This window comes from Lytechinus variegatus, chromosome 12 (genome assembly GCF_018143015.1).
Source record: "Lytechinus variegatus isolate NC3 chromosome 12, Lvar_3.0, whole genome shotgun sequence".
Lineage (NCBI taxonomy): Eukaryota > Metazoa > Echinodermata > Echinoidea > Temnopleuroida > Toxopneustidae > Lytechinus > Lytechinus variegatus.
This window is the reverse complement of record NC_054751.1, coordinates 24,364,329-24,378,899: the sequence shown is the minus strand read 5'-3', so window position 1 is coordinate 24,378,899 and position 14,571 is coordinate 24,364,329. Positions and strand designations below refer to the sequence as shown.

At 34.5% G+C, this 14,571-nt stretch overlaps 1 protein-coding gene across 1 annotated transcript in view; it reads right to left on the bottom strand.

Moving 5' to 3' along the window:
• Nucleotides 1–108: 108 nt before the first annotated feature.
• The window catches only part of LOC446175 (alpha catenin), a 44,574-nt gene continuing 30,111 nt past the window's right edge, over nt 109–14,571 (bottom strand). Inside the window, exons 13-21 of the mRNA XM_041621649.1 lie at nt 10,838–11,038; nt 9,485–9,636; nt 9,000–9,066; nt 7,797–7,855; nt 7,308–7,489; nt 6,129–6,234; nt 4,499–4,633; nt 2,522–2,650; nt 109–1,518 (exon numbers count right to left, since the gene is read on the bottom strand). Of these exons, the coding sequence (XP_041477583.1) occupies nt 1,357–1,518; nt 2,522–2,650; nt 4,499–4,633; nt 6,129–6,234; nt 7,308–7,489; nt 7,797–7,855; nt 9,000–9,066; nt 9,485–9,636; nt 10,838–11,038 (1,193 nt within the window). The 3' untranslated portion in view covers nt 109–1,356. The remainder of the gene's footprint in view (nt 1,519–2,521; nt 2,651–4,498; nt 4,634–6,128; nt 6,235–7,307; nt 7,490–7,796; nt 7,856–8,999; nt 9,067–9,484; nt 9,637–10,837; nt 11,039–14,571) is intronic.

Sequence of the window (14,571 nt, the reverse complement as noted above, 5' to 3'; positions counted from 1 at the left end):
TACAGTACAAAACTTCGGGAAATATGGTCAAGTTATGTCGTTGGTTTTAGATATTCTAAATGAAAAAAAAGCAAATGAATTCTCTTTGGATTTATATGTATGTTTCAGTTTCAGCTGAATTTCTCATCTTCAGTCATTCTTTCTATGTTAAAAGTGAACATCATTTATCTACAAATGATGCCAAGTTTGGATTTCTTACAATACTTTATTTTTTAGTACTCAGTCCAGCTTTGGTAAAAAAAAGTACTGTGATTGAGTAAAAATTAATACTATTAACACAAGTATTGGCCTAAACAATTGATTACATTTTGAACAAAAGAAATGAAGTCTGTAGTCATCTGGATCACTCTGCAGACAGGAAAAAATGATTCATATATTATTACAAAATCATTTGTTTTTATCTATTATCATTCAATATTCTGCAGTCAAAGAATTATGCATATCAAAATGAGCACAGTCCTTGTAAATATTCATATATCTACCAGCAAAAGTTACCTTTATTACTGTTTTCTTGTCTGAGAATGGACCAGGTAAGAGGTCTGTGAATAAGGAATACCCATTACTTCAAGACAACGCTAAAAACTAGCTTTCAACAAGTAAAATCAGAGAGATCCCATGTAGAGGACCATTTCATAAAGCTTTTCTTAATTTACACACAACACGACTACTGACCCTTAATATTGCGCTTAATGAGAAACCCAATATTTTCCCTATTTTAACATAATGAGATCCCACTCCCACAATTTCCAAATTCTTGTTAAAATGTTAATTTCAATCTACAAACATCAGATTCCAACTGTACCTGAAGGGAATCAATATTGTTTGAGAATCTGATTTAGCAACCAAGAAAGGATCACCAGTCATGCGTAAAATCATGTGTGAAGTCGTGCATAACTCAATATGAAGATATTTATGAAACATACCAGAGTGGGTGTTTTCATAGAGCTGTTCATAAGTTACAAGCAACTTTACAAAAGATTGGTGATCCTTTCTTGTGGTAAATGACAATGATATACATCAAATTTTCATTGATGTGGATTTAGTGCCTAAGATAGAATCACCGGTCATTCAGAAAATTACAAAGAGTTGCGATTGATGCGATCAATGTAAACTCTATGAAAATCCATCATAGTCCTAACTTTCCTGCTTTGTACAAAGTTTTTTTTTTGTGAACAAAGAGGACAACAACATATTATCAAGACAACAATGAATGCTTTAGTATACATCATATCTAGAAAACACATTGAAACAAACATGCATTTTAGATGTTGGTGTAGCTGGCTTTCCATAGTTGTGGTTGATCAGATCAATCGCAACTCTTTGTAAGACGGGGCCCAGGTACTATCAGTCGGCATCTTAAAATGGACCTTTCTCCTTGAATTCACTGAGAGCTTGTACAGGGTTGACTTCACGTTTCTTGGCTGCCTTCCTGATCTTGGAATCAAGTTCATCAGGGATCTCACGTCTGACGAGAGGTTTCTTCTCTGGAGCCTTCATCTTCCACAGGACAACAGGAGACTGTGTGGAAGAAAACAGAGAATAGACCAGGGGAGCGTTTCATGAAAGAATTTTATCCGACAAGTCCTGTTTTATCCGACAATTAACATAGTAACAGTGCCTCTCAGCCAATCAGAATCAAAGAAAGTTGTCAGGTTTGACAACTTGTCGGACAAATATGTTGATGAAACGCTCCCCAGTTCGTACTTACTTCATGGACAATTTTGGTCAAATGACCTTTCATTTCTTTCATTATGATAGGAAGACTTCAAAGCAAGATATTACGTAAGCTTGCCTTACATAGCAGGATCAAGAAATTGAACTGACTAGAATACCACACCGATGAACACTTTATGAAGGTATGTGTTGCATTCCAACTTTGAATGCATATCATAGCATGTTGCACAATGTACTTGGCAAACTGTGAAATACCAGTCGATCGTGGACGCGTTGTTGTTTTTGTGGATGTAAATGAAAACCACTATTCAAAAGAATATATGAATAATGAAGACATCAAAGTTGGTGCCTATCTCATTATTTTAAACCACCATGTCACTTTGGTACAAATGACATTTGGTGTATTGTTAAGAAAACAATGCAAATTATCACTTTCCTAACTACAGGAGATTGAAAGAAACATGGAATTGTGTTGTAAAGTAGATACACGTATCTAAAGAATCAAATACGCAGATATCATATTTTATGCTGCAAGCCTAAAGATGACAGATGTAAAAGATTATGGCTCATTAACATTGGGAATGCTATCAGAATTGAAAGAAAAATCAGAATAAAACTTCCATAATGAAAGGATGAATTTGGGAGAAAATGGCGATGATTTTATTGAAGTCACAAACTTTTACAAGAGAAGACGTCATGGGGTTACAATCCAAAACTTGCATTCGTTATATTATTTGATTGATAGTATCAAACACCGATCAAATTCGACATCTACATTACAAAAATAGGAGAAACTATTGGTAATCATCCTATAGCTGCATTCTTGGGCATGAACAGATTTACTTACAGCAGTTGTTCCAGCTCCTTGCATCTTGGATCTGAATTTGGTAGATGCTACATAGGAAGCCTTGACCGTCTGGACTACAGATCCCATCAAGTTCTTAGCAGCTTGGATCAAGGAAGTAGCACTGTCCAACTATCATACAAAACAACACAAAGTAATATTAGCACTGTTGCATGAAACAAAACAAATAAATATTGCTGATTAGATCCAAGCTACATCACACATTGTATTGACTACAGGTGGATGTTTCATAAAGCTGTTCATAAGTTAAGAGCGACTGGTGATCCTTTCTAGTGGCAAATGGTATATTCATTGGCAATGGTTTAGGGCATGAGAAAGGACCACCAGAAAATGAACATATTAAAAAGTGTTCATGTTTTGCCATGTCATGGATATTCAATTGCAAAGTCGGGTGATAAAATATTACAATCAATAAAGCTTGTTTTTCTGGGCTCGCCTGACATTGTTGTGTTGTTGTCTACATATAACACTCAGCATGAAGGAGTGTATTTTGCAGACCTGCCAATCTCTGGGAATGAAAAATTGTATTCTGTGATAAAAAAACTGTATTTTTCCCCCCAAAAGTGTATTTTATAATAAAATTCTTTGAACACTCGCTCATCACGGTGCTCAAGCTGCATGCAAGCTAAAATGTGCACTGCTCCTGCAGATGAAAAAAAATTGAAACATGCGTATATCTCACCCTGGTTTTAACAAGATGATTGAAAAAAGAAACAAGTTACCTGAAATTACATTCATCTAATAACCATATTTGTGTAAGTTTTATGAAATAGAGACATATAGAGATGATTTTTCTCAATAAGTTACAATTTTGAAGAAAAAAAAACAACAACAAAAACACATTTTTTACAGAAAAAATGTTGTGCCGTATTTGGTTGAAAAAACGTACTAAATACGGCAAAAACGTACTTGTTGGCAGGTCTGATTTTGTGGTGGGGTTCACTAACTTTCTAGCACCACTGTAAGGAGGGGTAAGAGTTCAGTTTTAAAACCATATAAAATTCACTTCAGATGTGTCCAATAACTCTTGAAATATTATTCATGTTATATGAATTTCCATGCACTTGACTGTCATTTCTGTAAGGCTGTTTTCATATCAAAAGCTGTGTTTTATCAGGAGAGACCTCAATATCGCCACCATGAATAGCCTGGAATCACGATGACTTGAGAAGCAAAAGAGACTGCACACTCAGATCATAAGAGACACATGTAGTAGAGGCAAGCAACTATTTTATTACATGGCAATAAAAAAAAACTGGAACCAAATCAAAAGGACAGACAACTGAAAACAGCATAATGCAAAACAATCCGTCCAGGATTGTACAGTTCAACTCAAACTATCATTCAAATTAATTCCTGGGCCCCGTCTTACAAAGAGTTACGATCGATCCAATCAATCGTAACTCTATGGAAATCCATGTGTCATAATTTTTCTACAGGAAATTTGCAAAATGTCCTCTGTAAACAAAGGAGATCACACCAAATTGTCAAGAAATCAATGAATTTATGGATATATATTCATATCTAGCATTTTCTTTAAACAAACATGCATTTTATATGTTGACTTTGCTGGCTTTCCATAGTTGCGATTGATCGGATCAATCGCAACCCTTTGTAAGACAGGCCCCTGATGTAATAATGAAATAAATATGACATAACATATTGGCCATGACATCAAAATGGAATCATTGTGATGTCATGAGTATGTCTACTCAAGATATGTTTTAGACTTGAATATGTAATGTATGTCTATTATCAAATGTGATGTGACTTATTTTGTCTTGTTTGAATAAGCTTTATTTTTCTCATGAAAAAAAATCAACAAGTAAACCACAGTCGATTGTATGCGTCATTGCTGTTGATGGTGAGCGATTGTAGTGAGAAACGCATTTGATGCTATTTATTTCATTGAGTCAAACTTGGTTAAACAAGAGAGATGAAATAAAGAGATTTACTTACCCCAGAAAGGACCAACTCCCCACTGATATTCTGAATTTCAGCCTTGACTTTACTGGTGATGTTCAATTGATGACAATAGAGGGCGATACGTTGGAGGTATGCAAGCAGATCTTCCTTTGATGAAGAGTCTGGGCACTGTTTGTCATTAAAATCAAAAGTTCATGATTGAATCAACACAATGCTTTAAGGAATAAGTACAATAGATTCATTAAAAACAGTTTAACTGTTCTGTCTGCTTTATTGCAGTATTAAAGGTAACTAAAATCAAAATTTGAACACACATTGATTTTGTGTGGGTATAATGAGAGCAGATATGTGCAATGTTACAATTATTTCACCATGGATTTTCAGTTCATTATTTATACACTGTATATAACAGCAAATATCAATAATCTTAATCATGATAATTGACTGCTCATTACAAAATAATTCATAATGTTCAAAAGATACCTACCTAATTTATCAAATAAATTTGGATAAGATAATATGTTCACTACAATAATTTGTGAAAATCACAAACAAGGTATGTGTAGGTATTGATATAAATGCTTATGTTAAAAAAATGTGGACAAATTCGCAAATTGTTTAACCCTATATAGCCCGGGGGGGGGGGCCCTAAAAGGCCCCCCCTCCACATTTTTCGCTATAATTTCTAAATGCAAAAAAATAATACGCTGAAATTTCATGACTTCTTTCTTTCACATCTCCCGCACATTTTGAGACCCTGTTTGCGAGTATCGGGGGTGTACTTGCGGAGATATAGCACATATTCGTGACCAATGTCACCGAAAATGGCAATTTCCATTGACTTTTGTGTGTACAATGTATGGGTTTTACAAGAAATGTTGTCAGATGAATGTTTTTTTCTGTTTTTTCCTCACATAACTTCCTTTCGGGCTATCACCAACTATTCTAGATTTAAAAAAACAATAAAAAAATACAGATTTCAGAACAAAGAAATACATAATAAATTAAAAACAAAGAAATACATAAGAATTTGGAAACACGGAAGGAAACAAGAATATCATCGCAAAAAATAAGCATATGCGCATAAGTAATTACTATTATAATCTAATAATTATACAATTTCAATACAGTTGAGTGAACTGTCTTTTAGATTACATGACTGGCTACTAACATGCTTGATTCCATTGCATTTTACTCAAAAAATGGGGGGAAAACTACAAAAAATGAAAATTCCTTGAAAAAATTTGAATATTTGCATAATTAATTAGATAAATAAAAAATGATAATAAATATCACAAATTTGACAACGCATTCTTGTAAAATACATAATGAGACACCAACACACCAAATTTGGTCGCAATCGTTCGATAAACGGCCGAGATATGAGGGCCCCCCCCCGGGCTATGCAATTTCAAAATAGCCCGGGCTATATAGGGTTCAATAATAATAATAATGATATAGAGTATTTATAAAGCGCCAAATCCGCATTGATTATGTGCTCAAGGCGCTGAAAATATACTTTGGTGTATTATTCACTAATATTATGGACTAATATTTTCACATGAACCCAAACCAGGTCCTGAAAAGTAAAGGGGTTTAAAGATATTCATTACAATGGTGTGTCTACATGTGAATTCATTCAGCGGGTCCAAATAAATCATACCTGATCAGCGATCTGCCTGGCAAGTTTATCCAGCTTAGTACCAGTTTCAGCAATTCTCTTAGCAGCATTGATCACATCCATGGTTGTTTTAAGCTTACCCTTTCCACTGAAAGATAACAGATATCGATACAATTACTATCTCACACCATGATCTCATCATAAATATATACATTGTTAGACCTGCATGGTGTTTCATAAAGCTGTTTGAAAGTTATGAGCGACTTTAGGAACGACTAGTGATCCTTTCTCGTGTTACATGATCATCCCCAAGTAGCTGACTTACCATCTAAGAAATCGTTCCAGTCTTTCATAACTTGTAACTTATGAACAGCTTTATAAGACACCCACCTGGGGAACATTTCACGAAAGGACTAGTTGGACACTTTACCTGGTATACAACATGTCTCATTTTATCCGGCAGTTACCATAGTAACAGTGGTTCTCAGCCAATCAAAATCAATGAAAGTTGTCAAATCTGACATCTTGTCGGACGAAAATATTAATTAAACACTCTCCCCCCAACCCCAGGGCTCTGGAATACAAAGACAGGCAATTAATTGACTGTACTATTGTTTTCATCATTAATTGCACATAATGGCCAGGACATGAATCTATCACTTTTGATCTTTGGGAAATACCGGTAAGACGTTACTTTCATTGTTATTGATTCTTTGTATAGAGCAGTTTCAGATGATAGTAGGAATAACAATGGGAAACTTTCACATTAGACAAAGTCTTTGTTTGTCCTCCAATAAGTTTGCTGGTAGGAATGCACAATAGTTGGAAAAATGGCATCACATACAACCATCTAAAGAAAGATAAGACTAAAAAGTAAATAGAATATACTAATGGAAGAATTCAAATGGCATTAGATTGATGCGACCAATAACATTTTAAAACGTAAAGTAATGATATAAAGAAAGTGATCAGTGAACAGGATTCATAAAATTAACAGTTCATCAACTAAACATTGTGTAAGTGGTTTGAAAAGAATTAGCAAAGGAATATCTGGGCGGTTTATAAAGACTTGCAAGGAATTCAAACAAGATTCAAATGGTGACTGATAAAATATTACTGTCTCTTAAATAAACAAATTCAGATCAATCTCAGTTTGAAATTGAGTTATATTTATTGCAACCCTTTGTAAGACAGGCCCAGGTATACAGGTGATGGACTTACCGGGTGAAATCTGTCATCTCCATCATGATCATACACATCTGTCTAGCTAAGATGATGATATCATTACCGCTATCATCCCATTTAGCCATCTCAAGATCTAGCTTCTCCTTCTCTTGACGGAACAGTTCAACCTGTTCCTTGATCTTCTCTTTCTCCTCTGGTGGCAGATCCCTCATCATTGCCTGGAGATAGAAGACCAACAATAAATTATTAAGATGTCATCATAGTTAGGAAATGATAAATGCTTCCTTTCAGTTTGTCTACACAACATCAAAGCTTTTTGATGGCATATTTTAGGACTTCAATTGTGTGAAAAGTTCCGCAACATGGTCTTAGGTCCTAAATCAATTATAGGGATATCACATAGCACAAGAAAGGATCACCAGTCCTGCATAAAGTCATTTGTATCTTAGCTTTATGAAACACCCACCCGGATTGGAATTCATCCTCTATAACCATGGTACATGTATGTTGTTTTAACATGCTTACCCTAGATGTAACTCCTTCCTGTACATCCTCAAGTTCATAAGGCTCAGTCTGGTAGCTTGCTGTTAGAAGATAATTACAAGTATATAAATTACAAGACGATAATATAATGCTTACTGAAAATTGTACAGAATTACTCAAACTATGCTACTGAAAGATGTGCAAATGCCAGAATAGTTCCTGTCCTATTAATGAGAAATATAAACATTCATTCACATTAATTATACTGAAATAGCGAATGTCCACACAAGAAGGGCACCCTTTCTTTTAATAAGGAATTTCAAATGCTTTATTCCATGGCTTCCAATTTAATGATTAATGGAGGATCTCTTTGGGTTATGGGGCATGTGTCATACAGAGTTACTTTTATTATAAATTTGTAAATAAAGTGGAGGAGCCATGGTGTAGTGGTTCTGACTTTCGTTTTTGGAAATAAAGGGTCGTGTGTCCGAATCCCATAACAGTCTAGTGTACTTTGGCAAGGCGTTAATCCACAGTTCACCACTCTCGACCCAGGTGCTAAATGGGTACCTGGTAGGATGTGAAAGTCATTGTAGCTTGTCCAGTACTGTGTACGCCTCACCGGTTACTGACTGGAATACTCCCCAGGGACTGGAGGATGTGCATACATTGTGTGCGGGTATGACTGATTGAATACGATGACTGGGTAATAATTTACTGTAAAACGCTTAGACACGATTTTCTGATGTACATGTATTAAGCGCTATGTAAAAGCGGATTATTATTATTATTAAATTTGCCATTATTATTATCATAATTTTTATTAAGTCCTGTTTATACAGGGTAGACTCATCAGTGACGCACACTGTTCCCCCTGAAGGCCTTGTTACATGTAAACACATACAAATACAAAAATCAAAGAACAACAAAAATACAAAGATACAAAAAAAAGATTGCAGAGTTGTGTGTTATATCTCGGGGTAAGGTCTGACAGTTTTCCAATATGTTGAAATGAAGGATAGTAAGGTTGCTACCTTTCTTATTGCAGTTGGATTATTCCAGACAATTAAACTGTGTACTGATATCATGCCAACCTCCATGTTAACAGGGCTCAGCCGCCAATCACAATCAAGATTTCTATGGTAGATACATGTATGTCCCATGGCAAATGTTACCAGAGTTGTAAGTCCTTACGAAACGGGTCCTAGGTGCCTTGTCTTAATCACAGGTCACATGATTACTTACATTTGCTCTTGACATCGTACTCCTCTTCATAGTCCACTTCAGTGTCGGTCTCGATCTCATCAGGATTCTATCAAAAAATAAATAAACAAGGTAGCAAGAGAAGGAAAAAAAGCGAATGTCATTAATTCTAGGCTTGCAACTGAAAGGACAAATGTATTCCATAGATCTAAACTCTCTCTGCCGGCATTCCTTAAAAAAAAAAGTGAAGAGCAAACTAAACTAAGCTCCAAAGAAATTGATCAAACTTTCACAAGGGCACTGCACAAAATCCACTCATTCAAAATTAATACTACTTTTACACAGGCTAGCTTCAATAATCTTAACTAATCACGCGTCAATAATCAAGAGACCTTTTTTTTATTTAGAGAGGCTGTAGCCCCTCCCATCGATTGGTTTCTGAATCCGCAGTCACAAAATGGCAAAAGAAAGACCAATAAAAATGAGATGATGAAATAAAGAAATTGAAGACTTAGATATGTTCTTACCCTATTCATAAGTACTGCTCTTCTGATTTCTCTCACGCCATCGTACACCATACGAGAAGCATCAACAAACTCATTCTCCTCCGTGTCTTTAGGGGGTTGAGAGCTCAATGCATCAACAGCTATCTCAACCATGTTGGAAAAATGAGGAATAACTGAAAGAAAAGAAATCAAAATGATTTAATAAATAGGACAATATTAGGAAGGACTTACCATTATTTGAAGAAAAAAATTATGAAGTTTGATATGTGTTGTATTTCATATGGATGAAAAAACACCAAGGAAAAAAAAAAAAAAATTGTGCAGATACTTTCAGGATATCTGTGTTTGGAAAAACTTCATCTCTGTTGTACTTTGTTTAAACTTTACAAGGAGAATGAAATCTTTGGAACACGATAGCTTGTGTGAAAACAGAAAAATCAAAGAAACAGATCAACAAAAGTTTGAGAAAAATTGGACAAATAATGAGAAAGTTATGAGCATTTGAACATTGCATTCACTAATGCTATGGAGATCCTCACATTGGCAATGCAACAAAGATGTGTGATGTCACTTGTGAACAACTCTCCCCAATACTATTTCACTTAAACTGCCTCTTTTTTTTACATCTACCAGTAGAGCATATATTCTTTCTATAGGAGGGCATGTAATACAGATTTTTACAGAATACCCCATGAATAAAGAGTTTGTATCACCATCAGAAAAAGCAAAAAGAGACATTTTGGGGGTATTTTATAGGCCATCAAAGGGAAAGTTGTTCACATGTGACATCACACATCCTTTTTGCATTGCCAAAGGGAGGATCTCCATAGCATTAACGCAATTATTGCAATATTCAAATGCTCATAACTTTCTCATTGTTTGTCTGATTTTTCTCTTTGTTCTTATTCTTTGATTTTTCTGTTTCGACACAAGCCTACTTATTCCAAAGGTTTCATTCCCCTTAAACCAGTGACCAATCACAACAATGGTAATTACAAATGTTCAGGGAGGAATATAACTTTGTTTCATATGACAATGAGCAGAAAATTAAAACATTACATATTTCATATAGTAAAATACAAAAGAAATAGTGAGCGGGTGATGTCATCGGTCCCCTCATCTGCATACCGACCAGGATGTGAATATAACTCTTGTGAAATTAGGCAAAATTTGAAATGTCCTAACATTTGTTTATTTTACATCAAATTTTGGGAAATTTGTAATGTTAAGCTTGTTTGATTTTTCACTTTTTATTCAAATCAAATTTTTGTTGGGGTGGACTTCTCCTCTAAACATTGACCGAAGTCCAATCACAACTGTTGTTTCAATCTTGCGATTGATCTCTAGGGTCTGTTCTACCAGGCCCCGACTCACCTTCATTCTTGAGAATATTAACTGCTTCTTTGACCTTATCTGTATACAGACCAGGTTCATAGTTTAACATCTCAGAGTTGACTACGGTGCAGATGCGAGCCGAGCGTCCTTTGACCGAGTTAGCAGTCAGGTCTAATGTCTCTGGATCCTGCTGATGAAGCGCCATCACGCAACGGTTCACATCCTCCAATATATGACTCTCTGAAATATTCATTTCATCAAAGAGAAGATCATTCATAGACTTACTCTTTGCATGTAGAATATCAAGACATTTACACTTATGCATCGTACTGTGGGTTGTAAGAAGTACCTGGAAATTGTTTAAATGCCATTGGTAAGTCAATGTGGAGCATTGTGGGCCAGTGGATTAGTCTTCTGACTTTGAAACAGAGGGTCGTGGGTTCAAATCCCAGCTATGGCGTAATTTCCTTCAGCGAGAAATTTATCCACATTGTGCTGCACTCAATCCAGGTGAGGTGAATGGGTATGTAGGACTGTTATTTTGACAATTGATTTCCTTTAATAGTTTAGTTATTTATAGTTCAAGCTTTGGTATTTTGTTCAGCTTTGTTTAAATTCTCCATGCTTCTGTTGTCATCCGTTTAGTAACATTTGACTTTCAACCTGCTTCTCATGTCATTCCTTTCCTATTCAGATGTGTTCATTCAATACATTCCCACATCTGATTCTTTTGTTCAACATTCTTATTATGTAATCATCCCAACATCTTATTCATCTCCATCCTCTATCTCTTATTGGTTATTTTTATGAATTAGACTTTTCCACTTTCAGTTGGCTTCTCCATTCTCTTTATTCTCATTGGTTGATTTTGTGTAATTTGAATATATGCTAATTTTGTATGAGTTTTACTGAGGCAAGGAAGCCCAGCAAATATAGCAGTGTACAACCAGACTCCTTCGGTTTAAGTTCTATTTATTTGCGTCTCAGTTTCACTTATTCCCCTTCAGTTTGATGATTTAGAACTTCATTTATTTTCAACTCCAAACTTATAATTTTCTTCAACCCTACAACTGGTAGCAGCGGTGTTCGAACCTCATGCCTCGCTTATCTGTTCGCCACAAACTTTCAACCATATTTCGTCAACTTTATCGTCATCATGTTCCTGTTGGAGAAACATTTAGCCCTTCACACTTCTGTTCAGCCGTTACCTCTTGCCTGATTGATGCTAGCCAGCAGCTCGCCTACAACTTCAACGTCAATGCTGTGGCTTGTCTAGTAGGATGATGCTACTACCAGCCAGTCTTCGCCTTTAGCTCTATACGTGAGTGGATGAAAGCCTTGCCTGAGTACCAGCTCGGATCTTCGCCTATTGCTCTTCGTGAGTGGATGAACGTTCTGCCTGATTACCAGCCAACCTTTGCCTATTTCTCAACGTGAGTAGATGAAAGTTCTGCCTACGAGTAAGCCTCTCGCCTTTAACTACAACCATTGCCCGACTACATGGAGTGGATGATGTCGCTGCCTATTTTTCTTCATTCAGTCTCTTCGGCTCAACAGTCTCCCACCTTTGCCTCATGATACCTTCTAGCCTCTCGCCTTGCTTCTCTTCGTCGAGTGGATGATGCTGCCTTTTGGTCTTCATGTTGCTTTGTCCCTCTATCTTCGCTCGATGCATGACACCTTCCAACCATGGAGCTAACAGAGCTGTTAATAGCTCCATGTTTCAACCTCTCGCCTGTTACTCTGTCGCCTGCAAATCTAGAGTTGATGATGCTCTGCTTTGATCTTCGAAGCCAGTCACCACCTTTTGCTCTTCAGTTGCTCCAGCCCACGAGTAGATGATGCTGTTCCCCTGGTCTTCATGCATACAGTGAAAACTTTTTGCCCCCTAAGAAGGTCCGATATTCAACAACTTGAACTTGATGTCTCCATTTTATCACCAGATTACATTCTTCTCTCAATTTCAAACTTTAATTGGAACTTTTGGAAAATTTATTTCCCTGATGGTGAGAACACTAAACAATTTTCATTAAATTTTGTCACAGATTTTAAATTCGTTAAAAAATTTCTGATCAAGATATGATTTCTGTGATCATTACATTCCCTTTACTTTAGATTTATGCAATTGTTGTTTATTCATTAATTTTGTATCGGTTTGATCGATGGAATAATCTTGCCAAATGTATTAATAAGTTCTATTCAATCGGTTTCGTATAAAAACGATAGATATTTACTATGATAGCCAGATTCTAAATTCAATTTAATAACATTTTATCAATTTTTAGACAAATTATGTATCCAAACTGATCTATTTCTTGATATACTGTAAAAGGCATATGATACACAAATTCCAGTATTTTATTTATACTTGAGTGTTTTCTTATACACAAATAAATTCGATAAAAAAAAACAATCAATATTCACTTTTTTTTATCAAAACCATATACATATATTTGATTCTTAACTGGAATGAATCACATGCCTTATTTTGATTTAATGTTAGGCTTATAAATTGAAGCATTTTATTTTAGCAAGATCATTCAAATTCTACAAAAGTATATTTTTTGTTTATTGAATCAGATAATTTTCTTTAGGTATTTATTTGTCTTAAATTAGGGTCTTAAATGTACATGAATTGAAATATATAAATTTACGATTTGTCAAATATGGATCAAGTGATTACAATTAATGTGCAATATATCAAAATCGTATTTTCTCAGCTCAATATTGAATCTGAATGTAATTTAATATTTTGATATTAGAGATGTTTTAATATTTAAATTTTGTCAATCTCTAAATCTGAAAATGTGAACTAAGTGCAATATACATGTATGAAATTGTAAAACTGAAGATGACAAACAAAATTTTTGAAATATTTCATTTGTACACCCTAATGCTCAAAATTATTTCAATGTTTAATCACTGTATATATATTGAAGTTTTATCAATAATATTGCACAAAGTCAGACTTAGTTAAATGTTCAATTCAAATCATTTATCATTTTTAGACTATAGACTGATAGAAGTTTCATCATATTGTAATTTTACAAATTATACAAAATAAGTCTTTTTTATTTGTATTACTTAGTAATTTCTTCCAAATTTCAGTTAAAAATCTTAAATTTTTGATACCCCTATTTTAATGTCCTTTTAATGTAAAGTCAAAGATTGAACTTAATATACTTTGTCATATAATTTCAGAAAAATATGGCTTTATATGAATTCAAATTTTTGATTTTTCATAATTTCTGGTAATTATGTTATTTGCTTAACGTCATGTTTAATTTTTCATTTTTGTAAAGTTCAGTAGTATTTTATCTCGCACTTTTCAATGTTATTCAATATTCCTTTGAGCTACCATAATTGTTTTTATCTATTTGTCTAGTAGTGCTCTCATATAAGTTTTTCATTTTTTTTTGTAAGTCTAGGGGATACATTTTTCCAGTTTGCAAGACATGCATAATCTTAGCTAAATCAGAAATTTTTAATAATTTGAAAATATATATATATTCAAGATTATAACATTTTTTTTTCTTTTCCAAAATCAAGACAAAAAAAATCAATTCTTTTTTGTTCTTTCTGAATTAATACGGTATTTCATTTCATGGCATGCTTGCAAGTATAAGATATACATTGAAATTATTTGCAAGTTGATTTTCCATTGAAGTTACACATATGATGCCAAAAAGGAAAAGTTCAAAATTCTAATAAAAAAATATTTTTTTTTCTTCAAACTTTTCTATCCTCTCCTAGTCTTCACATTTATTGTAAAT